General features: G+C 45.4%; 1 protein-coding gene across 2 annotated transcripts; it reads left to right on the top strand.

Moving 5' to 3' along the window:
* The first annotated feature begins 994 nt into the window (after positions 1–994).
* Positions 995–22,306, top strand: LOC118969886 (protein FAM240B-like). Of its 2 annotated transcripts, XM_073228833.1 has the most exons (3): positions 995–1,511; positions 13,752–13,901; positions 21,624–22,306. In XM_073228833.1, the coding sequence occupies exons 2-3, from the start codon at positions 13,759–13,761 to the stop codon at positions 21,808–21,810; spliced, it is 330 nt and encodes a 109-aa protein (XP_073084934.1). In that variant the 5' UTR covers positions 995–1,511; positions 13,752–13,758; the 3' UTR covers positions 21,811–22,306. The 2 variants fall into 2 exon arrangements, 1 of the variants encoding a protein (XP_073084934.1); XR_012127839.1 differs by lacking the exon at positions 13,752–13,901 and having other exon boundaries at positions 21,624–21,758.
* Positions 22,307–27,607: the final 5,301 nt, after the last annotated feature.

The following is a 27,607-nucleotide window of genomic DNA, read 5'->3' as shown; positions in this document are numbered from 1 at the left end:
TCTCATTTGAGTAAGAGCTTGAGAGTCGGACAACCTGGGTTCAAATTCCAATTCGGCCACTTCCTAGCTGTGTGACCTAAGCTCTCTTTGTCCCTGCCGTCCCAATCAAATAAAATATAAAAGTAATCTCAAAATTTGGACATCCACATATTCACAGATTAAAACCCCAGTTGAACTAGGAAGAACATAAATGCTCATTTGTTGAAGTATAACAAATTAGTAATTGTGCAAAATTCCATATTAGTAGATAAGGAATTTTCAGAATTGTTATAAGCCAGGTAGAGTTACTACTCTCCCAGGGATGGAGGGAGGGAGGGAAATATCTTCATCTAGTAATCTATCTTCTGCCCGTTACTCAGTTTTTTGGCTTTTCTTAAATGTGAGATTTTATATACCCTTCATTTCTGTAATTTCAATGTACTTCTTGGAATCATTTTTTACTAAATTTTTCTCTCTTTAAATTGTTGCTTTTGTACATGTGGTACCCTGCAAAATGGCTTCAGAATTAACTCCTCTCCTTCTGAAAAAAATCTCATCTGTAAAATTTGGTTGTGCTATTAAAGTAGGCATCCAGTTTAAAGTAAGCTGGCTTGTTAAGGTACTTCCATAAACTGAACATTAAATATTACCACTTCAGCAAAATAAAATTCAAACATCAGTGTTGGACGAGGTTGTCCTGTGTAAGCTATAAATTTCTAACCCACTGAACCAAGTAATGGGTATGCAATTAGTAGTATAGTAGAAGGATTTGATGAAAACCAGAGCTGTTTTTGTTATGAGATGAGTTAGTATTCTAAATGTTTTTCCTAAGGACGAAATGTGCTCCACCATAATGAGATAAGAGCCACTCTAAAATGAGAAGTCAATCTCACTTGGATACATTTTACTGGAAAACACTCACCAGGAGTCATTTCCTGCTCCAGCTGCTAGAGAGCTAAGCAGGCCGTGATATGTCATCACCAGATTCCATTCAAGGATTAATGGCTCCAAAGAACAAGATGCCTCTCTAAGTCTTCCTGTAATGTTACACCCAAGAGTGGCTTGTCCCACCATTCCAGTCCCCTTTGCAAAGGGGCAGAGGATGGCTTTTCACGAGTCTCAGAGGAACAGGGCACCTGGGTAATCCAGTCCATGTTGTAAGTCACCTCTCTTGGTTCAGGCCAAGTCAGAGCGCTCAGGGGCTCTGCCAAAACAGAAGCTTGCCTGCCCTGGGGTGGGTGGGGTAATGAGATGGAATTGGTTTAGAGCCATCATCTCTCACCACAAGGGAAGGCTGCAGTGTCCCTGGAAAGACATTGTCTGATTCTGCTGCTAATTTGGTTCAAATGACCTTGAAAGGCTGGGGGATTTCTGTAACTCTCCTCCATATATAAAGAGCTGCAAAAATGAGATGTCAGGACGGTGCCCATGGCCTTCAGAAACTGAAGCTGAGGAGTGGACAGAGGCGCTTTGAGACTTGCCCCCTTTCCACCCCCGCAGGACATCAGCTCATCTGCGAATTCATCTTCAAGGTACAGTGTGTTGCGTCTGTGTTGTCAGGTGTGGGAATAACTCCCTTGGGGCTGGGAACTGAGACACACTCCTTGCACCTGGGTCCTTGTTGGCCACTTGGACTCATTTTCTCTTCACTTTGAACACCGTAACCTGCTCCAGTTTGGGAATAGCAGTACATAGGCTTAAAGAGTTTTGCTATCTCTGATTTCTACGTGTCAAATATGTATGAGCCTCAAAGAGTGTGAACTAGTGTTGATAACACTGAGCAAGACCCTCTTAAGAGTAAATATAATACAAACTATATCCTACATTGTTTGACAGATGTTAGTCCCAAGGAAACATTCATGAAAGGTGCCGGAACTGTGGAAGCTTCTCAGAAAGCTGATGGTCAGCATTCATCTTTAATTTGGGGTATTTATTTCACAGAGTAACCTGGAACTCGAGAAATTTAACTGTAAAATTTTGTTTTAGTTTATAGAATTGACCATTATCTAGCCCTTGCTAGGCAGACATAAGTACATGAGCCTTACACATGAACCAAGGTTCAATAAATGTTCTTTGATTGAATTTATATTATTTATTTGAAAGGGAGTTTTAGGACTCTTTAAGTGTAAGTTAATTAGTACATGGAAGAGTTGCCATTGGAACTGTGATATTTCCAAATTGGAAATGAATTACTGCAAATAATACTAATTCTTTCACTAGATATAAACTCTAGTATAAAAAAATGCTTTTGCTATGGGGGATGCAGAGAAATAGCACTGCCCATTTATCAACAAACAGTCCCCTTTTGCTAAAGGCCTGCCTCATTATTGATATCTGGCCTTCATCTATGTGCAGGGCAAGCAGATACCCTCCTTTGGAAGTGAAACTGAGACACAAAGGCCCTGTAATGTTGAAGGTACAGAGCAGCCCCTTGACCTTGATGCTGATGGGTTCCCTGGGTATTAGAGCCAGAGGCAGCCTCCACGAATCTCTAAATCAAGCACCTCAGTTCACAGATAAGCTTGAAATCAAATATCTTTGCCATAATCTACAAAAGAAACCTTTTAAATGAAGTAAATGAAACTCACAAAATAAAAAGCATCTGAACACATTCTTAAGAAATAACTGTTTATAATAATATGGTTGAAATAACATAAGCCAAGTATCATCCAAAGAAAATAAGAGAAATAGGAATAACTGGGCATTTAGAATATCTCTCTACTGTTAGAATTTTCAGCATTTCTTTTGCTCACCTCACACTCCATATCTGTCCTATCCACTTTAGAAGCCAATAAAACTGGTTAAAGTTTATGTTAATTTCTTTAAATGATGCATTCTTCTTGTGTTTAAAGCATAATTGAATTAAAACACATACTCAGTCTGTATTGGCACTGCCATGATTTGTTTATTCATTAATTCAACAAATATTTTTAGAGTGCCACCTACTCTCCAGGGTCTGTCTTGGGGTGGCTCATTCCAGTATGTTCTCTCCTGAGGACAAAGCCAAGAGGCTTGCTTGTGTCTTTTCGCTGGGAGCCGAATACACTGACAGTCTGCTGAATTCTGCCCTCGTGGATACAGGAAGTCCCTCTATAGAAGAGGGTTTGAGTCTGTAAATGTGAACACCCGTGTAACTGCTGAGGGCCATAAGGAATCATATATTATTTCTCAGTACATGGTCTTTGCCCTCCAGTTGTACTTCTAGGAGTTAATGCCACAGAAACACATGGAGATGTGAGCAAAATGTATGAGTTCCTCTGCAATTTTTTGTAATATACCCGAACAGTAAGTAATTTAAATGTCCATCCACATGAGAATGGTTAAATAAACTTTGGCATAGCCATAGAAAATAGCAACATGAAAAACAATGTGGGCTGGTAAGGAAAGTGTTTTCATAAGAGAAGAAAAGCAAAAATGCAGAGCAATTGTATATAGAAGGGTCCTGCTTGGGGGAAAGAAAATGTGATACCACGTATATAATACACACAAATGTTCTAATTGTAATGGAAATGTAAATAAGACATTAACAGTAGAAATCTGGGAAGGATAGCTGACAGTGGCAGGGAGGAGGAGAAAGACCTTTGGTTTTAGTTTTATACTCTTGAGTACTTTTTGGAATATTTTGTTGTGTACATATACTATATTCAAATTTTTTGAAATACAGCCTTAAAGGGCATCTTTAATAATAGTGTAAAATCTTATAACCTGTTGAGCAAATTATTTGGGGGCTTTTCTGATGAGAAAGCTGTGTAAATCACAGCATGCAGTAATCTTCATTCGCATCGCCAAAAATGTGGACCATCGCAACAAAAACATTGTCTTGCAACAGTCAGAGTGGGGGAAGGAATGTGAACGCCGCTCTACGTCCCGTGTTGTGCTCTCAGGGTTTCATTTCCTTCAATACCGCCCTGTGTCTGGGGTCCTCGTCAGCCCTGCTCACGGCTCCCTCCTCCCAGGCAAACTGCATTTGTGCATTTAGCCCAGCTGCAGCTCACACTTCTTGAGTTTCTAAGGAATCATGCTGTATTGATTACAATGATCCAACTCATTTAGAAAACATGTCCGTGGAACAACCACCATGATTTTATTCCCACTCAACAGTGCCAGAGACATGATTAAGGAATCTCTGTTCCAGATATCTCAGTTTCTAAAAGAAAAAAAAAAAGGTGTTTCTGGAAAACACAACTACTTGGGGAAATCAGACACTGGCTAGATCCCACACTTCTAAAAGACATGCAGCTCATTTTCTGCTCAGGAAAAAATAATGTTGATCAATGACAGTCAAATAGTCACTGGGCTGGGACTTTAGTGGGGAATGGGGAGAAACTATTTTAGCCAAATTTTGTATTTTAGTTAACTTACCTTTAAAAGTTTCTAATAGGAGTAGACTACAAAATCTGCTGCAGAAGTTGTCACTCTTAGCTCAGTCTTCCTTGGGGAATTTTCACTGACCAAATGAGGGGTGTCTGCAGGAAGGAATCATAGGCACTTCGTCCATTGGACAAGCAGGTCTGTGATACGCTGTGTAAAGGGGCCTCTATCAAGCAAGGTCGTTTAGAGTCTTTTTAATGGGGCAGTAATTTAGAGTCCAGTTAATGGGACAACTGTGGAGACCTGGCTCCTGGGCCCCAGTCGGCCAGGCAAGGAGGCTCTCTGTGCTCTGACAGAGTTGGGCAGATGCAGGCCTAGGGCTTCTCTGTACAGAGCAGGATGGTCCGATGGCCTCCCAGCTCCCTCCCAGCCCCAGTCAGGCAGACTAGACATCAAACGGAATTGCCTGTATGTGACCAATACAAACCCGCAGGGGTCAGCAGCGACCTGGGAGGTGGAGAAGGCTGACCTCAACTTGCTTTGACTCGTGGTGTTGTATTTTAACTTTGTATGTGCCTGGTGTGTTTCTCGTGGTATCTAAGGCATAGCTACATGGTCCACGGGAAGCATGGAGGTTTTCCCCATTAGTCCATGCAGGGATCAAAAACTAGTGAAGGCCACAACTGGCTAACAGACATGATCTGATGTTCCATACAATGCTTTAACATGTCTTAACTTCATTATCAACATTTTAAAAATACGGAGATTACACATTTCTGAAAATCAGAATTTCTAGACTCTCTTGAAAAGCTTGAATATTTGGAAACACTGCGACATACTCCGTGGGCCACAGCTAGTTGGAGCTAAGTGAGTGGCAGTGCCTGCATATCAGGGGCATGCATTCTAGAATGTGCCACAGAGCCTCCTAAACACACCTGGATGTGAGGCTTCTGAGTCTATGGCCCTTGGTTTGTAGGTAATCAATGTTATGGATATAAATTAGACAAACCGGGATTTCATTAAGCACTTACTGAGTAAGGTGCTAAACATTTAGCACAGCAGCTTTCTCAGCTGAAAACTCATAACCTTGTGAAAGTACATATTGCTCCATTTCACAGATGAGAAAACAGAGATTTAGTTGTCTTGTTGAGCATGTAACTTGCCCCTAGGGGATGCGGAGGTCTCCTGACTCCCAGACCAGGGCTCTGAGTTCCAGACACAACCCCCTGGGGCTGTGCTCCGTGACGCTGCTGGCTCCAGGATGGGACGTCTCTCTGCACTTTGAAAACATCCCTCAGTAGAGACCGGTTCATAATTCACAGCTGTCAATGGGGTCAGGAGCGTGCACACACTTGCTATAAAGATTTCCTTTACATTTTAAAACTGTCTTAGATTTAGACGAAGTTGCAAATCTGTCATCCACTTTTCTCTAATGTTAGCACCTTACCTAACCAGGTACATTTATCAAAACTATGAAATTAATATTGGTACAATAAATTGCACTGCAGACTTTATTCGGATTCCTCCAGTCTTTCCTCCGGTGTCCTTTTCTCTGTTCCAGGGTCCAATCTGGGTACCACGCTGCAGTTACATGGTTATGTGGTGTGTGTGACAGACATGTGTCGTGCCTCCTCAGACTCTTCAGTCTGTGACCATTTTTCAGTCTTTCCTGACCTTGACACTGTTAATGAGTAGTGGTCAAGTGTTCTGTAGAATGTTCTTGAATTTGTCTACAGCGCTCTCATGAATAGACTGGCCTTTCTGGTGTTAGAGGATGTATACCACAGAGGCCACGTGCCCCTCTGTCCCATCATATTGGGCCACATGATGTCAACATTTATTACCAGTGCTGTGAACCTAGATGTGGTTAAGGTGGTGTCTGCTTCTCCTGTGAAGGTACTATTTTCCCCCTCAGACACCAGGTCAGCCTAGATGCTGGTGGGTAGGGGGCTCAGCTCCACCTCCTGGGGAGGGGACATTATCCAAGAACTTGTGATCGTATGTTAAAACCGCCACGGTAGTTAGTCAATTTTTGGAGGGAGGTTTTTGAGGCTGTGTAAATAACCCGTTTCTCCTGAAGGTTTCACCCAGTAATTTTATCATTCATCAGTGGGTCCTGCCTGCAGCAATTACCTGGTGTTCTCAAGGACTGTCTGCTCCCCTCTTCCTCTACGCTTGCTTGCCAGAATGCTTCTGAAAGGAATATTGTCCCTTCTCTTTGTTCATTTCTCTCAATACGCCTATCAGTCTGGATTCGGTCTTTGGGTTGTAACTAAAATCATGTTATTTGTTTTGAGGTGCAAACTGTCTCCAGCTTTGGCTGTTGGGAGCTCTTTCAAGTTGGCTACTTTGTCTTTCTGCAATGTCCCCATCTATTTTTACGCTCTTTCTTAAACTTTCTGGCAGTACAGAAATGCTCGGTACAAAGGACTTTCAAAGAGAAAGTGTGTGCAGGTTTATTTTCAGAGGCTGGTGGTCTGAATAAGAGGTTACAGGGTATATGGTAGAAAAGCAGGGTAAAGGAGAGAGAAGCAATTTTTATTCCTCTAACTTTTTATTTGGACATCATTTCAAGACAGTGAAGTATTACAATAACAGTTCATATATACTGTTAACCCAGATGCATTTGTCACCACCCTCTTTGTTTTATTTGCTCTACTACATGTTTTATTCTAAGACTAAGTTGCCTCATCGGGAGCCTTCACCTCTAAGCATGTCCGTGGTGTCCATGTCCCATCTCTTCCACAATCTCAGTACAGCTGTCAGCTCTAGGACATCTGACAACGATACGATCCTGTTATTGTCCATATTCCAGTTTTGTCCTTTGTTGATACTGACCTTTATAACATTTGGAAATGTAATTTTTCAGTAGAGAAACTACCTGGATGAAAGCTCCTGACCTTACTGCTCCTCATCCCCAGCTGGGAGCTCCTCTCCTGCACAAGGCTGCCGTCTGCCACAGAGAGCAGGGCTCCCAGGCCAAGCCACAGAGCCCCTCACCCTGCTGCCAGTGTGGCTTGACCTGGATGAGTCAGAATAATGCCCCTGCAGACATCTTGGATAATTACGTTATCTGCAGGCAGATACTAGCTAGTTCTTATTTTCTCTAGGGTAGGTGAATTTTTGCCTGTGAATAGAGAGAATAGTTTGGGCTCTAGAAGGGGATGACAGGGCCTCTGCAATCAGACAGCACAGGTTCAGAGTTCAGCGACTGGTTCTGGGATTTTGATAAGCACTTTACCCTCCTCAGCCTGGCCTCTTGTCTGGATAACACCCACTTCCCAGATCTCTTGATACCATTAAATAAGTTTCAAGCTCTCGTTAACAACTGCAACACCTGACCTCTCACTCACTGCCACGTGTGTGTGGTGTCAGCCCCCAGTGGGGAGCAGAGGAGAGATGGTGAGTCAGCTAGAGCCCAGGCTCTTCCCCTTGTTAGCTCAGGGACTTAACCCACGCAGGCTCATGTCCTCACCCACAAATATGGGAAGAGTAAAGCTTCCCCCAAGGTGCTGAGAGCTAAATGAATAACATTTGATACAGCACCCGATGCAGGTAGCTAATGAGATAAGTGGCCATACCGATGACAGAGGCTTTCCACAGGCCAGACACTGTGCCAGTACTCTGGATGCTAATGTCACTTAATTCTCAGAACAATCCATCTTTTTATATGAGAAGCTTAAACTTTAGAAAGGTTATATACGTTTCTTAAGGTCACATGGACTCGAAGCTTCTTAACTCCATGGGTTATTAGCCACTTGCCTGATAATTGTTGGTGTCCCTCCTGCCTGAGCTGGTGTCACCCCAGTTAATGCAGATAAACCCCAGAGGAAGCAACAGGGCTGAATTATTATTCAAAGTCAATCTATTGACTTGTTCAATGTGAGCTTTTTTTTCTTATACATCTTCCTCTAGTTAAAATTTCCAGCTACCTAAGAAGTCCCTAGGCTTGCCCCAGGCGGACTCTGACCTCACCTGTACAGTGAGACCCAAATACACCCTGGGCAAAATCTGAGGTGGCTTTGTAGGATATCACTTGGAGGGAAAACCATGGAGGGGGGGCTCAAGTCTCAAATTCAAATAGCCTGACTGAATTTCAGAGAAGAGTTTAAAAAGAAATGGTTTCTGGAAAGTGGGAAGCTGAGGAGAGCCGCATCCATGCGATGCCCAGCTTCCAATTGTGGAGGGGGAAGGAGAGGAGGACACGAAGTCAGGAGGAGAAACCATCCAAATGCCTCAGGCCCCAGTCGGTTAGCTCCTGGCAAGCAGGCCTGGACAGAGCCTGCCTACAGGTGGTTCCAATGCCGGTGAAAAGTCCACCTGAGACGAAACAGACGCTGTATCCCCGGCCCCTGCAGAGGCAGAAGGTCCGGGCAGTGGGACCAGCATGTGTGCAGGAAGAGGGGTACATTTCACAAAGAGCTGGTGCAGGAGGACTCAGAGCCTGGGTGTGTGCGTGCTGGTCCTCGTCATGACACACATCACCTGATAGCAATGGGCGCCTTGGAGCGCAGTAGCGGAGAGGGAAGGGGAAGTTTGTCTCAATGCAATACACATGCAATAACCTGGAAAAAAGGTAATCCAGTTGTGCCTTCTTAAAGAATTGATGATTTGCACATTGCTCAGTACAAATTTAACCAGGACCTGTGCTTCTCGAGTCACCGGCTCTTTGCAAGATCCACCATATTTCTGGTGGGCCGGGTGGGACAGTGACGAGCACAGGCTTGGGGCTGGGCAGGACCTGAATCCCAGCCCCACCACCACTGCTGAAACCTCAGGCAATGGCTTCCTCTTTGTATCTCCTCTGATACATGTGGATTGGAACGCGCTTTCAGGAGTGAAGAGTATTCAGTAAGTACTCACAAGAGAGCATGAAAGTAAGCCAGAGGCTGCAGAGCAGCAGCCCACCAGCCAGTAGGGGGAGCAGGTTTCCCTGGCCGGTTAGTGGAGGCAGCCCGCTCCCTCCCTGAGCTCACGCCCACCTTGTTGTCCCACCATGCTGGTCATTTGCTGGTGCTGATGAATTGTACCCTGCTGTCCTGCTTAAAGAGGAGACATATATCTCTGCACCCATGTTTTCATCAAAACTGGGGATACAAAAACATGAATGCAGTGAATCTGATAGATATATTTGAAGAAGGGGAAGCAGAGACTATTCATAAGTGTTCATGATGAAAATCACCAGAATCACTTGCTCTTGTGAACTTCTGGCCACTGTAATTATTTAAATATGCTGCTCCTAAGTTTTAAGCCTTTGGAGGTGAAGGGTGTCTTTCCAATGGGTTCCAGCCCCGGGCAAGTTCGCTATGGATTCAATGTGACCAAAGAAAATTGACAGCAGAACGCTCTTTGGGGTGAAAGGGTTATACCGAACTTTATTTCCAGGTGGCAGGTCAGTCACTAGAACCCCACTCACTCAGAGTGAGTCTGTATGCAGCAAGCTGGTCTTTGCCTCTGGGCCCCTCTGTCTGCACAGCTGTCCTCTGGGCCTCTCTGCACAGTCATACCACACAGCCGTCCTCTGGGCCTCTGTCCTTGGCACTGCCACCACTCCAGCCTCTGCTCTCCTGCAGCCTTGCGGCCCTGCCACACTGTTGCACCCAGAGCACTGGGCAGAGCTCTTTTTATAGAGTCAACAGCCATGTAGTGCTCACAGGTGTGCAGTGAGCTAGTCAACCACAGCCAGGTGAGAATCCTGGCCACAGGAACTCTCATTTTATCTGCAAAGGGCAACACAGATGTCTGGGTGTCAAGAAAAGGAAGTTATCCTCTACTCTCTGAGTATCTCAGGATTAGAACAAATGAAAAAAAGACCTCAAAATCACCACCCGCTCCTGAGCCATCCGTTCCCCTGGCCCTGTGGACACCAGGGTGAGAGGGACCCAAGGTGGGTTTCAGAAGGGACAAGGGCCAGACCTAAACTAGGGTTTACAAGGAAACCAACTGCACAAGAACAGAATGGAGACACGGGAGTTTGAAAAGTTCTTCAATAGGAGATGGGAGCTGTTTCAAAGATCTTTAAAAGTGAATCAGGAGGTTTCAGATACCGGGTGGTTTACATGTCTGCACAATTCCTTAGTATTTCCTATTTCTGGGACCACAAAAGCCCCACCCATCTGTTCCATGGAGGCCACAGCAGCTTTCCCTTCCTCCTGATGACACCACGTGAATGACTTAGGAGAGTAATCTGCTTCTCCTCGGGGCCCTGTAGGGCAGTGCCACCCCGTTGGGTCTACAGATGAGGATTTTCTCTGCTGGACCTGGTGTAGGTGTAGACAGCGACAGTAACTGTCGGCTCTTAGCCCCAAAGGACACTGGGCCCTTTCAATTCTTGCTCTCTGCCTTATTTTGCTGGTTTCCTAAAAATGCTCTTCTAGAATTGCCTTCGATTCTGTTTCTTGAAGGTATAAAGCAGACAACACGAGTTACTACCTTGATGCAGTGAGATAGGAAATGGGGCAACAGATGTAAAACAAGAAAAAAACAACAGGGAGTGGGTGATGGCATAGCTTGTCTAAGACAAAATGTGCCTCCCCTTATAGAAGGTCTTACAAGCTGTCAGGATGCTAAATGCAGAAGTTCAATTTCCCAGCAGGTTCTGCAAGACAGTTCACGTGTGAAATAACATGGGGGGATTGAGTCTAATTCTTAGCAGAGTGGCAACTGCCAACTTCAGTACCATAGTCACTTCTTAAATATGTTGGGCATCACTCAGTGAATGTGGTTATAGAGTCAGACCACAGAGATCTCCAAATATAACATGGCATATTAGTTAAGGATGAGACTCATCACCAGGAGCTTTTCCTAAAGGTGTCTCTGTATGCAGTCCAGCCCTGGGGCTGACTCAATAAGGAGCCAAGCATTTACTATCAGGTACAAACTAAGGACGGGGAGGTAGTTCAAATTCAGTCAACATTTTTGATCCTTACCAGGGATGAGATAACAGACTGTGAACTCCCAGAAGGCAAACAAGTACTATGTTGGTAGGTAAAGCCAAGAGCGTATGAGTCCATGACCCCTCCTGAAGGTCACAGCCCCAGAAGTGCCTCCTGGCCCAAAGGGAACAGACAGCAGAGCCCGCATGTGTCAGTCCTTCAGAGCCCTGTAGCTCCAGGGGGAGAGTGTCCCCAGCCTGGTGAATCCCCCTATGAAACCGGTGAAACTGAAATAAGTCAAGTGAAAGGGTAGCTTGGGAGAAACTTTTTTTATTGCTCACATCTTGCTTGAATTGACTAGGTAGGCCTGGCCCTGTCTGTCTCCTCTGGCCATTGCTCTCCCTCTGCCCCCACAGTGTGCTCTCCACTTCCCAGGGGCCCTTTCTGGGAGGAACTCCAGCAGCCGGTCCTTGGTGACTGGCAGGTGCCAGTCCAATTACTCACCGGGAATGGAGGACAGGAGAGAATGTCCACCATCTCTCCACCCCTTGCCCCAGATCACTGGGAGGCTCTGCAGCGGTAAACACCTATTTATATGTAAATGAACCAAGGCTAGGCGGGAGATTCTGGAAGTTCTGCAATTTACTACACAGCCCTTTGCCTGATTTCCTCCGGCTTGCCTGATTTCATGGAATCTGTGCATGTGGGGACAGCACCCTGCTTTAGCTGTTTCTCTTAACCTGGCTTTTAATTATGCAACTACAGGTTGCTAGAATAACTCCTCCCTCCACAGCCACACCACACCTTTGCCCAAAGGGAGCAAGGGTGAAATGACACCATGGTGTGGGCAGTCTGTTCCTGCAGAGGCCTCATACATTCTTTGGTTGGGTTGTTCAACAGAAAGCTCTTCAGAATAAAATATTAATTTGAAATTTCAAGAACAGAAAAAAATTCCAGTGAGTACTTATTCACCCAAACTATCCTATCTCTGAATAACAGATACCTAATATGAACTTGAAGTTTTAGGAGCATTTGGTAGTAAAGGAATGTGTGAATCAGTCACACATGTCCTTCTGTTCATATAAGTTGCAAGTCTGCATTTACACATTCCTCCCTGTCTGAAGCGAGTGGTATTTTCTTATCTAACATTTACAGAGGCAGGGGTCCTACGAGGAGAAGGAGAGGCCTTAGAAACCCCTGCAGGGAACATAATTGCTGCAGAGGAGCACCCATCCCGACCTCTAATTGTATGAATGAAAATGTAAAATCTGATATATATTTTTAGCAACACTTTCAGTGTCACATGAGGAATTGTTTGAATTCTGTGCATGAACCCATTAGCCTAAGAGAGAAATGAGGTGGTAAATGTGCCCTTAGAAGATGGAGCATGAGCTCCCCCAAGCAGAGGGTGGGCCCTGCTCTGCTCTTCAGAGCCGCAGCAGGGCTCAGGCAGAATCAGGGGGGCCACAGGCGCCAGCGCCAGCCTGGGGCACATCCCAGGGCCGGTGGAATGAGCACACCCCTTCCCAGGAAGCACAAAATGCCCACTCAAAGCTTCCCTCTGTTTGAGATGCTTCGAAGAGGCCGTTACCATTGCCAAGCCAGCTCCTTTTAGGAAAATACTAACTCGGAAAGGAGTCACTTCATTTCATTGAATGAGGCGTAACTGAGCACCTATTGTACACATCAAGATACCCGAAACGACAGCGACAAAGCAAGACTCGCCCCCTCTTCTAGAAACATTGCCCTGCTGGGCCCCAGCGCCCCTCGGGGTGGCCGGCAGCGGGGAGGCGAGGCCGCGGAGCACCTCCAGAGCGGAGCGAGAGCCCGAGGCAGCCTCCTCCTCCCAGGCGGCGGCCGGGGCGGCACGGACCCTGGTGGCTACGCCATAGCACCAAGGCCTGTTCATGCTTCAGAAACCAGCTGACTTATGGGCAAAAAGAATACAGTGGCCCTCACAGAGCCGTGCAACAATACGTGAGAAGCCCTAGAGCCTGAGCAGATGACAGGCCCTTGGGGAGCCCCCACGACCTGCCGGCCTCTGGCCTTCTCACAAGGCCTCCCCGTGCTCCTGGCACAGCTTTGCCAGTTGTGGCAGTTGTGGCTCCAGAAACGACCAGATGATTCTCTGTGGTCAAGCATTACTTGCATTACTATTTTTTTCTGTGATTTACAGACTTGAAACATAGTGCAGAGACAGTGAAAGGGGCAGGCCCTTGCAGCATCAGATACTCTGAAATAAGTCACTGGCGCTCAATCCGAGTGACTTTGGCCTCCAGAGGCCTTTGGTAACAGGAGGAGATAGTTTCGGTTATCATGGGTGGGGGAGGGAGTCCTGCTGGAATCGGAGGCATTGGGAGGAGCTCACTTTTTTTTTGTGCTCCCTTCAAAGTTTTTCACAGTATTATCTGACAGAACCGTTACTATCCTCACCTCCATTTCAGAAAACAAAATTCACAGTGTGAATTGTCCACAGTCACTGAAGTGTAAATGGCAGTGCCCGGATTCAAACCCATCTTTCATTGCTCCAAAGGTAGAGTGGCTTTATGTTGAGGACTGGGCTTTGGCTTTTCTCTTATCTTTCAGGGAGGGGATGAACAATCAGTACGTCCGTCGGGAAGTCTTCTGCTGTGAAACTTGTCGTGAGCTCAAAAGCTTCTGGGAAAAAGAAATTAGCAAACAGACTTGTTACCGGGAACTGGAGGAAGATCGTCAGGGAAGGAGCGCCCTCGGGAAGTATGTGGATTCTTTCCCTACTACTTTTAAAGTAGATTTCCCCAGAAATACAGCAGATAGGAAGCTGGGGAGGCTGTGTTGTTTTCATTGTCCAATGTTCTAAGAAGGCAAATGTTGGGTATGGTTGGGAAAGTTGGTGTAGCCCCAAGAAGAAAGGAATGAGACTTGGAGATGATTTTGCTCACAGGTCTCAGAGGGAGCTGCCACATGCTGTGTAGGGCCATGGGGTTGTGCTCAGGGGGCAGAAGACAGAAGCAAGGGAAAAATGTAAGCCAGAGCCTGTTGGGGTTTCTAAGGAAAGGCTGGGTCAAGCAGAATAAACAGCTTAGGACTGGCTAGTCAGTTTTCCAGAGGGCTTTGGGCTAGAGATGCAGTCCCTAGCTGTCTGGTACGTGGCCCTGGGATGACTTAGGGCAGGGAAATATTGTTGCATGTCAAGAGTTAGATGAGGAGCTAGCTGGGGCCACAGACTCGGGATTGGCTGACAAGCCAGCGGCCAAGGCCTTTGCCATCTCTAAGAAAGGGCTGGTCCTGCGAAGGGTAGTCTCTCTGTGGCCAGCAAGCTTTCAAGACATCACACCACCACCAAACATAGAACACTCAAGACATGAGTGCTTCACCCACTCATTTAGTCTTGGCGCCGTGTATAGCAGGTCTCTCTACCTTCCCACTGCTGACATTCAGGGCCAGGCAGCTCCCTGTTGTGGGGCTGTCCTGGGCCTTATGGGATGCTTAGCAGCTCCCTACAATGCCTTCGATTCCAACAGGACTTCCTCCCCCACTGTGATGACCAAAACTATCTCCTCTTGTTACCAAATGGCCTCTGGAGGCCAAAGTCACCTAGACTGAGCACCAGTGACTTATAGGTAAGCATGAACCTTTTATATATAAGCAAAAATGAGGTTCTATTACTTACATCTTGATGAACCAAAAAAAGTCTCTTCCCTGCCCCACCTGTGTTGCAACCTCCTGCACATGAGAATCTAGGAAATTTCAGGGTTAAGTCAACAGATATGTACATGTATGAAAAGTGCCATGTCTGGGATGAAATCAGTGAATACATCCACCCCCTCTAGTATGTGTGGTCCTTGCCTGTTCCTCCCCCAAGTCCTGGACCAAGAAGCCCATGGATCCATTACAATTCCTGGGGGAAGGACAATGCGGTCTTCCCCTCTTTGGCAAGTGATCTTGGAGTTCCAGCAAAAGGAATCTGCTGAGGGGAGCACATGCGTATGTCAGAAGACGTGTGTCACACATGTCAACATCTTGGAATAAAAGGCCAGCACCTGCCCTCACACGTGCAGCACCTTAGACCAGACAGACCAGCTCAACTCTTCGAGACTGAACTCCCTGTCCCTGAAACAGCAAGAGCCCAGCCAGGCTGCCTGTTTGCCAAGAAGCCCACTTGCAAGTAGAGTGGTAGCTGGACGTTCTGCTGGCCAGCACAGCACCATGCCTCCATGTTTCTGAGCATGCTGACCTGAAAACACATGTAATTCACAAGTGTTGAACCAACATTAACTTCTGAAAACCTTTCTGAAGACCCTGAGGGGAAGTAGGCTCTCCCCACACCCAGAACAGAGCTTTGCCACCCCATTGCAGCTACATATCTGTATACCCAGCAAGCAAGCCCAGTCTTCCCTACACAGTAGAAAAGCCACACTTTAGAGCATCCAGTCCTGGAGACTCCAGGGCAATGAGGAAAGTCAGTTGTGTGCTCCCTGTCATCTTGCTCCACAAGTCCTGGCCCAGAAGCTCCCTGGGAGCCAGTCCCAGCCTAAGCCTTGTGCTACATCTTCCCTTCCAGAGGCCCTGGGAAATGGGATTGAAAGCAAGTTGGCAATATGATCTGATTCTTGTCAAAATATATATGTAGACCAAATGTACATAGAGGAAAAAGATTAGAAGAAAACACACTTCTTCTAAAAGATTAGAAGAAAATAAAAGTGATTATTCTTGACCAGTGGAATGGCAGATTTTGTGTATGTGAGCCCTCCTATTTTCTCCAAAGTTTCTACAACAGTATTGTGCCCATTTGTCATTAGGGGGGAGGGTTAGAAAAGGCAAGCGATTGCAGCGGATCCATTTACTGATGCAGCTGATGCATTTACAAATAATTAAACAATTATTTGTTTAAAATAAATGCATTAAACAAATAATTTTGTAGGCTGCCATGTGCTCCTTCAAAGTTTGGGGCAGTTTCCTCTCTTGTAGCCAAGAGAATAAGCCTTCCAAATGTGCTCATCATGAAACTTCTCATCATTGTGCCCCTGAATAAATGCTTAATAATGTGGACTGAGCCTCTGCACCGAAGGTTATCAGGAGTCGAGGGGTGCAGGCACTTGGTCCCCTCCTCTGTTCTTGAGTCTCACTTACAAGAGCTGTTACCCTTATCAACTGTGAATAGAACACCCAAAAGCCTTCTTAATTTGGTAAACAGTGAATGAAAAACAGTGGTTTTTGTTAGTATTTTTGCCAAAAACCCAAAAAGAAAACAATGAACACACCCACATATATCCCAGATGAATATTTTCAAACCAAAATCCAGAATGTCAGAAAATGTATATAAATCCTGCTGATCTGAGTAAACAATTAAAAACAGTGTCCTAACAGAATAACACTGTGCCTCCCTGCATATACTTGCTGACCAATGAAAAGGCACAATTCCAGCCCTGGGGCTCATGTCTTCTGAACTCTGCTATATCTAAGTGCACCCTCCTGACACACAGTCAGACATGACAATTTTTTGAGTCCCACCCTCCATTGGCCAAAAGAAAATTTAAGCTACTGCACAACAAATAAATGTTTTAAGGAAACGGTGGAAGACAAAAACCTCAAAGGTTTCCATCACCTCTTTGCTGATAAGCGAAGCCAATATTGCCTTCTGTTCCTCTCACGTTTTGCTGGGGAATGTAAACAGGTGTTTTGCCATGAACATGCTCATTATCAGATTTCTGCAGGTTCCCTGACTCGCTGAAAGCAGTGGGGTCAGAGTTGCAGAGAATCCATTTACCTGGAAACTAATGGGTCTGGCAAAGGCCCTGGCGGTGCAATGGCAGGCAGCATGCGAGGCCCCAGCGCTGGAAGCCCCCTCCTCTCCCAGAGTCTTGTTAGAAAGAAGCAGCACAACAGGGATGGGATTAGTCCCCTGGAGGTAGTAAAAGCTATTTGCAAACACCTGTTTGGAGCAAGTTGAGAGGTCAGGGCCATGCAGGTGCGCTGACCAAAACTCCCAGTGTAGTGGGACAAGCCAGGTGGATGCCTCCACCCATTTTAATTAGGGATTTGCCTTCCTTGTGTTTTCAAAAATATCTCACTTTAGACAATAATTATGTGGATACCTAATTCTAAATCACCAGCCTGTAACTATATCTGAGACATTGTCCAGTTCTTATATGAAGAAAATAATGGTTTAATGCAGTAAGTACAGTCTTCACAACACCTTTTCAGAATTTGGCAGAACTCACAGTACCAGATAGACATTAAATCTCCTACGCTTGAGCGGGGGACGGCTTACCAAGCCTCATCTCAGGACCACTTGCCTCCCGCTGCGCTCATTCCTGCTTATCAACCGTCTAAGTCGGGATCTGCAGGTAACAGAGTATCCAACTCATGATCTCCTAGCCAGATGAAAGCATTTCTTCAAACTTTTTATAAAATAAGATTGAATCTACAAGGGACAACCAATGAGAAAAAATTCAGTTTAACTTTATTCAAACTGAAGGGGTGGGAATGTGACTGGTGAATCGAGCTGGTCAGGTCAGTTACTGAGGGGCACAGCGGACCGAGAGCGCTACCTGCCGCCTTCTGGGTCTGCTGTGGTGTTTGAGCTGAGGCCACACGTACCCCACGGCTCCCAGCCAGTGACTGAGCATGGCAGAAGGAACTAGGCTTGGACGATCGGATCACCCAGAATGGGGCTCCTCGGGGAGGCAGCTTGTGCTCAGGGGCCCGTCAGCCCAGCCTGAGCTGCCTCAGCATTGCGCTGACGGGTGGGATCCAGTCCTTCCTTCCTTCCCTGTCTCCCTTCACAGGTGTCGGGCCAAGGGAAGTCTGAAGTCTATCCCCAGCCACCTCAGTTCCCTCCCCCTCTGTGTCTTATGGGCTACTCCTCTGAATCTGGAGGCCCCAAACCGATGCATAGATTTAGTGCCTAGAACATGATAGAAAAAAACCTAATCATGGGCCCGACTGTCCTCCACTGGTTCCCAGTAAGAACAATATGATTCTGGTTTAAGAATCCTGCTTTCTAGATAAATCCCATACTTACAAAGGAGAATCTGTGTTCCTGGATATTAACTACAGCTCTTCCACACATCATATCAATCTCAAACAGTAAAAAGGAAACGTGATTTGGTCTCCATTTGAAAAGTGAGGTCAGTATTTCTAGGCTGAAGGAAAAAATGTTCTCTTCAAGCTTTAATGCAGGTTGTACTGCTCCTCTGCAGTATGCGAGCCTGTGCACCAATTTTCCAGCATTATCTTCCTCCCACTGCCCTTCCTTACTGCAAAGTGAAAGGTCCATATATGCACTTGTATTCACCAGTTTACTGAGAGCCCAAAGAGAAATGGAAGTGACACAGTGATGAGAGAGATTGATCAGAAAAGGGCAGCTAAGAGTCTAAATACTCATAAAACAGGATTTGAAGGGAACTTGGGTAGATGGAGCCCTGAATCCTTCGCTGTCTGGCCATAAATAGTGAAATAGTTTCTACAAAAAGTGAATAAATGTGTCATAAACCCCAGATTCCTAAATCTCACTCCTAGAATAAATTCAAAGTTGCAAATATGTTAATCTGGGTCCTCCAGGAAGCAGAGCACAAGGCAAGATTAGATGGGTATGAGATTTAGTAAGGGGGTGCACCTGAGAGGGAAAAAATAGGGGGGAAGTTGTGGTGTGCTGATAAATGTTTAACAACTATCCTCTGTGGAAAAATGTATACATATATACACGTACAGAAGTTTCTCATAAATGGTACTGCTATAAAGGATGTGTAACACACAATTTAAAATTTATAAGAAAATATACAATGCTTTTTATAATAAATTCCATATAACCAGCTGGTTCTCATACTATATTTTTATTGGTGTTTGCCAATCTCTTATCTGTGGCCAATCTATGGCTTCAATTCAATCATGGTTTGACAGAATTAGACAACAAATAAATGCTTGATTACTGTCCAATTCAGCAAACAAGTTAGATCATTAAGGATACTAGTTTTCTAGTACTGGAAAGAATATTTCCAAAATAAAAATGTTTTTGCTTTTCACAATATAATCGAACAGACACAGCACACTTCTAAGGCGTCTGCCTTAGTAATATCTTCTCCATCACTTTCTGAATTCTTGCCCACGGGTTGAGAAACATTTCCTGTAAATGATGAGACAGCAAATGTTTCAGGGGGCCTGTGGTCTATATTGCAACTACTCAGCTCTGCCATTGTACTGTGAAAACAGGCATAGAATGTGTAAACAAATGGGGAGAGCTGCATTCCAATAAAACTTTATTTGCAAAGAACAGGCAACTGACCAGATTTGCCGGAGAGCCAATCCTTCATCCAGACAACAAGCAAACAGGGAACAGAACACTGAATCAAGCCATGGTTTATGTTGTTTGCCAGCTTCCCCAGTGTAAATATTCCCACCATGGTCTACTGCAGACTACCCCTGTGACATCACTGAAGGTGAGTTGAGAAGGCAGGGATGGCAGGGCCTCCCTTAGAGTCCTTTCACCACAGACATTAGAGGCCTAAGGAACATGCAGAGCACAGACCATTGTAACATGTAGTAAAATAATTAGGAAGTGATGCATTTAGCATAGTTATGACTTTGTTATTAATGTAATTTAATTATATACTTCTATAATTTACTGTTAATAATGTCCTTATGTAATGACCACAAATGTAGCGCACAATATTCTAAGAAGTTAATAATTGCCCTCACAAGCAATAGCACATCACTAGGAGGTCACCAGAGAAATTAAGGATCATCATCAGACAGGCAGTGCAGGTCTTGAGCTCCACATGGGAAGGGAAGGAAGTGGGGTGGGTGGGCAGCAGGGCAGCTTAATAATAGTCTGGCCAGACTGGTGGGGGGTCCTTGAGCCCAGGTGAACTGGTAAAGAAGCTCTTCCCCCTGCAGAGACGGGCCTGTAGTAGCGCCTCTGACAGGCTCAGTCCCCAGCTGAGCCCAAGAAAAGCTTGGCTTCAATGGGATGCTTGGGGCAGACGGCAAATGGGAAGTCGGTGATGCTCCCCAGAGCAGGATCTTTGCACACTTTTCGTGTCCACCAGGGAAGGCACGTGAGAGCCGCTCTAATTCATGAGTGAGCACACATCATACTAAGACATCCATCAGATTCAGTGAAACACACAGGCAGCAGCGCTGATTACTGCACCTTAAAAGATCTCAGGGGACAAGTCATTGCATTTGCGGGCAGTTAGCCACAGAACCTTTCAGAAATGCTCAACCAGAGGAGCATGTGAGCTTGGACTTCTCCAGACTGGAGAGGCTGGTTACAAATTAAAATACAGGATGAATGCCTGACAACCATAATAAAGAAATATGGCTATGAAAATCACTAATAGGTGGGTATCAATGGATGTATATTCATATAAGCTCAGTAGATCCAACTGCTTATGTAGAATTTGCAAGGACTGTGGGGGCAGCTGCCTACTAACAAGAGAGCTACAGTTTCAATGTTTTCTTTCTCTTCATACAGGCAAACTATATTTTTTGGTCATTCACTTTAATTAAAGTCAAGGTAGAAAGAGGATGATAACCAAAGTCTCAAAGTCATTCCCTCATGTCCCTAATTCTTCTCTCAGTATTTGAACTTTCAATCCTTGGTTGCTAATGTGCTTAAACAAAACCACCACCACGCAACAGGCCACCAGATTCTTTCCGTTCTTTCTGGGGCCCATAACCAAGCAGAGTTTAAGTAAGAAGTTTCCTGGAGCCAATTTGGAATAGGTGCCTTGACTCTTCAAAATATTTATACCCTCTGGAAAGTTCTGCAAGGAATGGAGACTGGTATGTGGAAAAAGCGTTAAGTATTACCATGTTCATTTTAGGGTTGTTTATAAGAGTGAAAAAGTAAGGTTGAATCCAATTTTTCTTTATTCTTTATTTAATTCTTATTTATAGAAAATACTCTAATTTTCCTGTAATACCATGCATTACTTCTCATTAGCACCTTTTTGAGCTGAATCGTGTTCTCCCAAAATCATATATTGAAGTCCTAAGCCCCAGCAGGTCAGAACGGGACAGTTTGGGGACAGGGCCTTTACAAGAGGTGATTGAGTTAAAGAAGACCATTGGGTGGGCTTTAATCCATCCAATCTGAGTGGTGTCCTTATAGGAACAGGAGATGAGGACACACGCCAGGACCAACTTTCTTCTTTAAAATTGTTTTGTCTAATCTAGTTCTTTTTCCTTTCCATATACAATTCAGAATGAACTTGTTGGTATCTACTGAAAGGTCTGGCTGAAGTTTTGACTGAGATTACATTGAACCCATATATCAATTTAGGAAGGAATAAATTTGGGGGAGAAATGCATATTCATAGACTTTGCTTAATTTGTCTATGACTTTTTTTCACTAATTTGCAAAAGCCATGGGTTTCACTTTAAAATATTCCTGAGAAGGAGGAAGAAGAAATGTCACTGGGCCGGCAGATGTGGAAACAATGCACTAATCTTGAGCATTACTTTGCTCCTCAGGCTCAGAGAAGAATGGAAGCAACACCTAGACAAAAGGCTGCAGATGACGGACAAGGCTGACGAGCAGGACACGCAGTCAAGCACCACGGGCTGTCAGCCTCCTGCCCAATCCACTCGGTGGAAAGGAGCTGCCAAGGGCACTCTTCTAGGAGAAAAAACTAACGCCAAAGTTTCACTGACTTACTAAGCAGGACACTCCCTTCTCTGCCGTACGTGAGGGGGTTTGCCTACGAACCTCCCCCAGGGCTGGGGAGTTATTATCCAGCCCAGTCCTTTCTGCACAGGGAGGGGTGACTGCCAATGGGACAGGAAGCCCAGGTATTTAATGCAAAAGCTCTTGGAATTAGCACACCAGAGCTTTCAATTATCCATGTAGTGTACTCTACTGCCATATTTTCTTCTCATTTTGAAATCTGAATGTTCTGTCTGAGCTTACCAAGGGTAATGACCTGGACAGACTCTGGCCCCCTGGATCTTCTGGAAAAACAAAGTCATACAATCTTTTCTTCTTGTCCCTGCTCTTTGGCAACTACTTACAAAAATAAAGCTGTTAATATGAAAAGAATAATTTATTAGCAATATGGTTTGAAATTAACTGAAATAAATTTTTTCTCTTCATGTAATTTTTTTCATAAACATTTAATTGGAAACATGCACTGAAAGCAAGATAATGCTCAATAAACTTGCGCCTTCACTGGTGTGTGTTCTGCGTTAACTCCTCACACCCGCCCGGGTTCCTTCTTGGTGCTATGCAAGTGTCAGCTCCACCTGCCCCCAGACACGTTCTGGAATTTAAAGCCACCCTCACTGTGGCCTCGTCTCAGACCTAACGCACAGTTGCAGGGCAGCAGGTACTCTATCAGTTACAGTAACTAGGGCTTCTCAGCCTCAGGATTCCTCCCTGGGGACAGAAGTGGAGAGGGGAGCCGTGGGCACCGAGGAACACAGATGGCCAGGGGACCTGGGAGAAGGTGGGAGATAATCTGGCAGTGCCCAGCCCTCCTGGGTGCCATGTGCTGGCATAAACTGCTTCCCTTGGGAAACTAAAAGGGCTCCTCACAGCTGAGAGAGCCTTGGGTGGCAAGGGGGTTGGAGAGGCGAGTCCATCCACACCCCCACAGTTCTGAGATCCCAGGTACTGTGCTCAGACTTCTGCTGCGGCCTCTTATCCAATTCAGATACAATACGTAAGCAGTAAACTACAGCTGGGAAAATCTGAGCAAAGTTTGGGAAAGGAGGATAGTAATAAAATATAATTTTAGTAAGGACAGAGAACCATGGGGTTATATATCGGGATACCTAACAACACCAGGAGTCAGGGAAGCCCCTGAGAAACTGATGTTTAAGCTGAGACCTCTTAGAAAAATTATTAAGTCATCCAGGAAAATATGAAGGGTGTCCTGTCTGGGGCAGAGGGAAAAACCTATGTGAAGAGCCTGAGAGGACAGGAGGACTTCATGGCGGAGAGGGCCTGGAGCCGGGGGGGGCAAGAACCAGAACACGGTGTCTGTGACACAGAGTGAGGGGCGCTGTCTGACAGGAGGAGGAGAGGTGAGCAGTGGCCTCTGGAGCTCAGCCTACAGGCTCTGGAATGATCCACAGGGAAACTGGGAGCCACTGACAGATGGTAGGTAGAAGAATGAAGTGATTCGATTTGCATTTTTAATTGTTTCCTATGTATTTCATAATAATACATACACACATGTATTTAATTTTAAGTGCATAAATGTGACTGTATCATACATGCTGATGTGATTTTATGACACTTTTTTATCACAGTTTCTTACTGGTCCTTGCTCTCCTGGCTTGCTTGCTCCCTTTCTTCTGCCCACCCCACCAGCAGCAATGCCGGTCCCTGACCCAGGGTTACTGACCTAGTGAGGGTCCTCCTGGAGTCCACAGAGCCGTGCACAGACACACACACACTCATACACACTACATCTGAAGAGCTTTTGTTTGTGTAGTAAAGTTTTTGTTTTGTTGTGTTGTAAAGCTTTACAAGGTATAACCATATCATATCTTTCTGCATCCTGCTTTCCTCACTCAGCCATTCCTCATACAAATGTTTTTGGGTCAATTAAGCTCTGAATCACATTTTTAATGGAATCATATTGCACCCCTATGTGGATGTTCCATAATAAAGTCAATAATTTGTTTGAGACGGTCATGTAATTTCCAGGAGTTTGCCATTCAAACACTGTAGTGGTGAATTCTTTTGTCCAAGGTCCTTTAGTCTATGTTTTGTGCTGGAAAATAGACTCTGAGGAATGGGAAGTGAGAACAAACAGTATTGCAGCTCCTACTTTTAAAATGTTACTAGAATGCTTTCAAAAAGGCTGGCAAATTCCCACTTGAACCAGTAATTCACTAGAGCACCCTTCTCTCCACCTCCCTGCCATCAATAAGTGTCATAGCTGTTTTTAATTTTTTCTAATATGATGGGCGTAGAGTGACATTACTTTGTTTTTTTGACCACTAGTGATGGGGGCTTTCTTTTCATTTGTTTGTTTATCAGTTTAATGTCCTCATCTGTGAGTCGCTTACTATTGCCTGTTTTACTAAGGTTGGCCCTTCTGTGTCATGTGCATAAACCTCTTATACATTATAAAGAACCCCTAGATTGTCCTCTGCAACAGAAATCTAGAGCACATGGGACCTGAATAGAACCACCCTGGCAGCAGGGTACAGAATGCACTCTACGGATGGCAGGGATCATCTGACTATTCAAACAGCCCGATTTGACAATTGTGGCCACTGTGTGGTCCTCCACTCTGTTCAAGGTGAGTGAAGTACAAATAGGAGTGTGGTCTAGGGGTGGATATAGGGAAGCACAGGGTACACCCATGTCTTGCTTAAACAACCATTATCAAGTCTGAAACCCCGGAAGCTATAAAGGAAAAACATAGACATATCTGTGTGTGTAAGAATGAAAAGCTCTACATGATGAAAGGCACCCTAAGCAGTGGTCTCGGCAGATTTGAAAGTTTAAATGATCCATCAGTTGAGGTGAGAAAATGGATTAGAGGGGAGATGGTGGGAGATGATGAGAGATGAATTAGGAGGTCATTTCTGAGGTCTGCGTGGCAGAGTGGAGAGGAGCAGACAGGGTGGATAGGTCTTGCAGGAGGATTGAACCCCGGGGAGCAAGGCATGGAGACTCTGAAAGTATAGATGTCAATGCATTTTAACTAACATTTAATTGATGAGACTTGAGTAGGAAGAATATACGCCCAGAGAGACAGCGGAGCTGGTTGTGCTACCAGGGGAGGCTCCAGACAAGGGCCTGTCCCCTGAGCTGTATGGTTCTTTGGCACCATCATCTGTTTTTCCGGATGACTGAGGTTAAATGAGCAGATGCAAAGCCTCTGGTCCAAAGCCAGGCCTCCACGAACCTCAGCCTCTGCCTTGTCCCATCCTCCTGGGCAGTGGTTAGTGGTTACCACACTGCTTGCTGGTCAGAATCACCTGGAAAACTTTTTAAAAGTCATGGATCCCTGGGCTCCACTTCCAGAAATTCTACTTCTACTGGCCTGGCATGGGTGGGGCTCAGGAATTTCTCTATTTTTACCAAGCTGCCCACAAGATCCTGATGTGTAGCCAGACTTGGGGACAGCTTTCCCAGACAGCACAGGACCTTGTGGGGAAGACAGACAAGGGAACTGAGCCAGTCGCCGGGCTGTGCATGTGCTCTCCAGAACCCAGGCATCTGGCACAGCCGGAACTATGCCCTTTGGCCACCATCTCCACATTTCCCCAAGCCCAGCCCTTGGCCACCACTGTAGTTTCTAACACTGTTTTGTATGCATGACATTTGCTAAGAGAGTAGATCTTAAAGCCTTCTTACCACACACACACACAACAAGGTAACCATGAGAGCTGATGGAAACGCTAATTAGCTTGATTGTGGTAATCATGTCACAAAGTATATGTGAGTCAAAGCATCACCCTGTACCCTTGAATATATTGAATATACACCATTTTTATTTGTCATTAACCTTCAGTAAGGAGGGGGAAACTGAGTCCATACAGCACAGGTGTAGCAAGGGCATGTCAGAGGCTGTGGAGTCTGCTGGGATGCGAGGAGGTCTCACAGCAGGGCCAGCTGAGGCCTTGAAAGAGGGACTCAGCTGTGCAGTCAGCATGGGGAGTGGAGGGAGGGAAAGGAGAGGCAGGGTGGGCTTTGGCAGAGGGAGGGGGCTTTGAAATGCTGCCTAAGGAGTTTGGACTTTATCACAAAGGCAATGGAGAGTCATTGAAGGTTTTTAAGTGGGACAGTGACTTGCTAAGAACCTGTCTTGGGACCTGAATAGAACCACCCTGGCAGCAGGGTACAGAATGCACTCTACGGATGGCAGGGATCATCTGACTATTCAAACAGCCCGATTTGACAATTGTGGCCACTGTGTGGTCCTCCACTCTGTTCAAGGTGAGTGAAGTACAAATAGGAGTGTGGTCTAGGGGTGGATATAGGGAAGCACAGGGTACATTTGCCTTATCTGTGACTCAGGGGAAACACTTTAAACTTCCAGCTTTTTATTTTAAAATGAATGAGCACTTTTCCTCTAATAATCTCGTGTGACATGTAGATGGGAAAATAGGAAAATCTTCATCCACAGCTTTATTTATATTTGAGAGTTAGTAGCAACAGAAGGTCCTTTTGCCTAGACAAATGATGCAGTCAAAGTAGAAAGGGTTTCTTTCCACAAGCCAATTTACTACTAAAATTGGGAAGAGCTCCAGGCTTCCAGACCCGTGCCCAAGCCCTTGGGATGCAGACCAGCTGCATTGCTCGTGCCCAGCCAGGAGACACAATGGCACATAGGGGCTTTGCTGCAGAGACATCTTAGATGGGGAGGGAGGAGGGAGAGGGAGGACAGCGCTGGTTAGGAAAGACTTACTGTCTCAGGCATTCAGACTAGATGGCAGCACCCAGAGACCACTGCGTAAATCAGAGGATCACTCACAGCACTGGCCACCTCACCCAAATTCCGTGGCACTAAGCACTGCTAAAGTGCAAGCACGGCACAGAGCCAGGCCTCCTGGACGACCATGACAAGGACAGAGAACAGGGAGCTCAGGGCCATGGCTGAGCCTCCGCTCCGCGGAGACCACACAGCCACCCAAGGGGAGCATCTGGGTCTTCCCACACCATGCCTCTTACCTCAGCTTAGAAAATAAGAAGAGTCCTCTTTGAAAACAATGAATAATTGTCTTTTCCTGGTTACAAAAATATATGTGTTTGTGGTATAAATTCAGGAAAGAAAAAAGTCCACCAGCCAGCAATAAACATGGCCAATATTCTGAAAATTAATCTTACTGATGCTGGGGTTCTTATTTGGGGAGTTGAAGAATGAACTTGGCAAACACTCAAGGTAGGAGAGCAAAGGAGAGGCTTTATTTAGAGAGAAAGCGAGAGGACAGAGCTCCTGGCTCAGGCCAGGAGGGGACAAGAGAGCCCGGGGGTGGTGCGTTGTCTAGGGGGTTTACAGGCTGTTGAGGGACAAATGACTAGGGATGCACACCTGCTGATTGGTCCCAAATCTTTGAAGAGACATTAAGTTTCTTTTTAGTCTTCCCAGTTATTTTCAAGAAATTTACTGCTCTGATTTCCTCCCAGGATAGCAGCTTCCTGGTCTGGGAGCATATCACTCAAGGCTGCCTGCTTTGCTCCCAAGGTAGGCTGCGTTATTGTCTGTTTGTTAAAAGAGTATTTTAGGAAACTTACTTTTTAACTAATTAGGTTTTAAAATACAATCTTGTCTTCGAGATGGAATCCTTCCTGTTTTTACTATGTTGTTTTGGTCTTGCTTGCTAAATCAATTGGCCTAATTGCAAATCACTTGATTAGGGCTGGAGGAGGAAAAGCAGCACCAGGTAAAGTAAAAAAATAAGCTGGGCCCCCCAGGAGGCCAAAGCAAATTCCACAATGGATTATTTTGCTTTGGTTTTTTTTCCGGAGGTCCTCACCCTACTCTAAGCCCACC

Source organism: Manis javanica, chromosome 2 (genome assembly GCF_040802235.1).
Source record: "Manis javanica isolate MJ-LG chromosome 2, MJ_LKY, whole genome shotgun sequence".
Lineage (NCBI taxonomy): Eukaryota > Metazoa > Chordata > Mammalia > Pholidota > Manidae > Manis > Manis javanica.
The sequence above is the reverse complement of the archived record's forward strand: the minus strand, read 5'-3'. Positions and strand labels throughout refer to the sequence as shown.

Bases quoted from the DNA above. Each gene is read 5' to 3' on its own strand.
- LOC118969886 (XM_073228833.1), top strand. From the start codon at position 13,759: ATGAACAATCAGTACGTCCGTCGGGAAGTCTTCTGCTGTGAAACTTGT. The intron at 13,902-21,623 runs GTATGTGGATTC...TTTGCTCCTCAG, and splicing joins GGAAGGAGCGCCCTCGGGAA to GCTCAGAGAAGAATGGAAGC.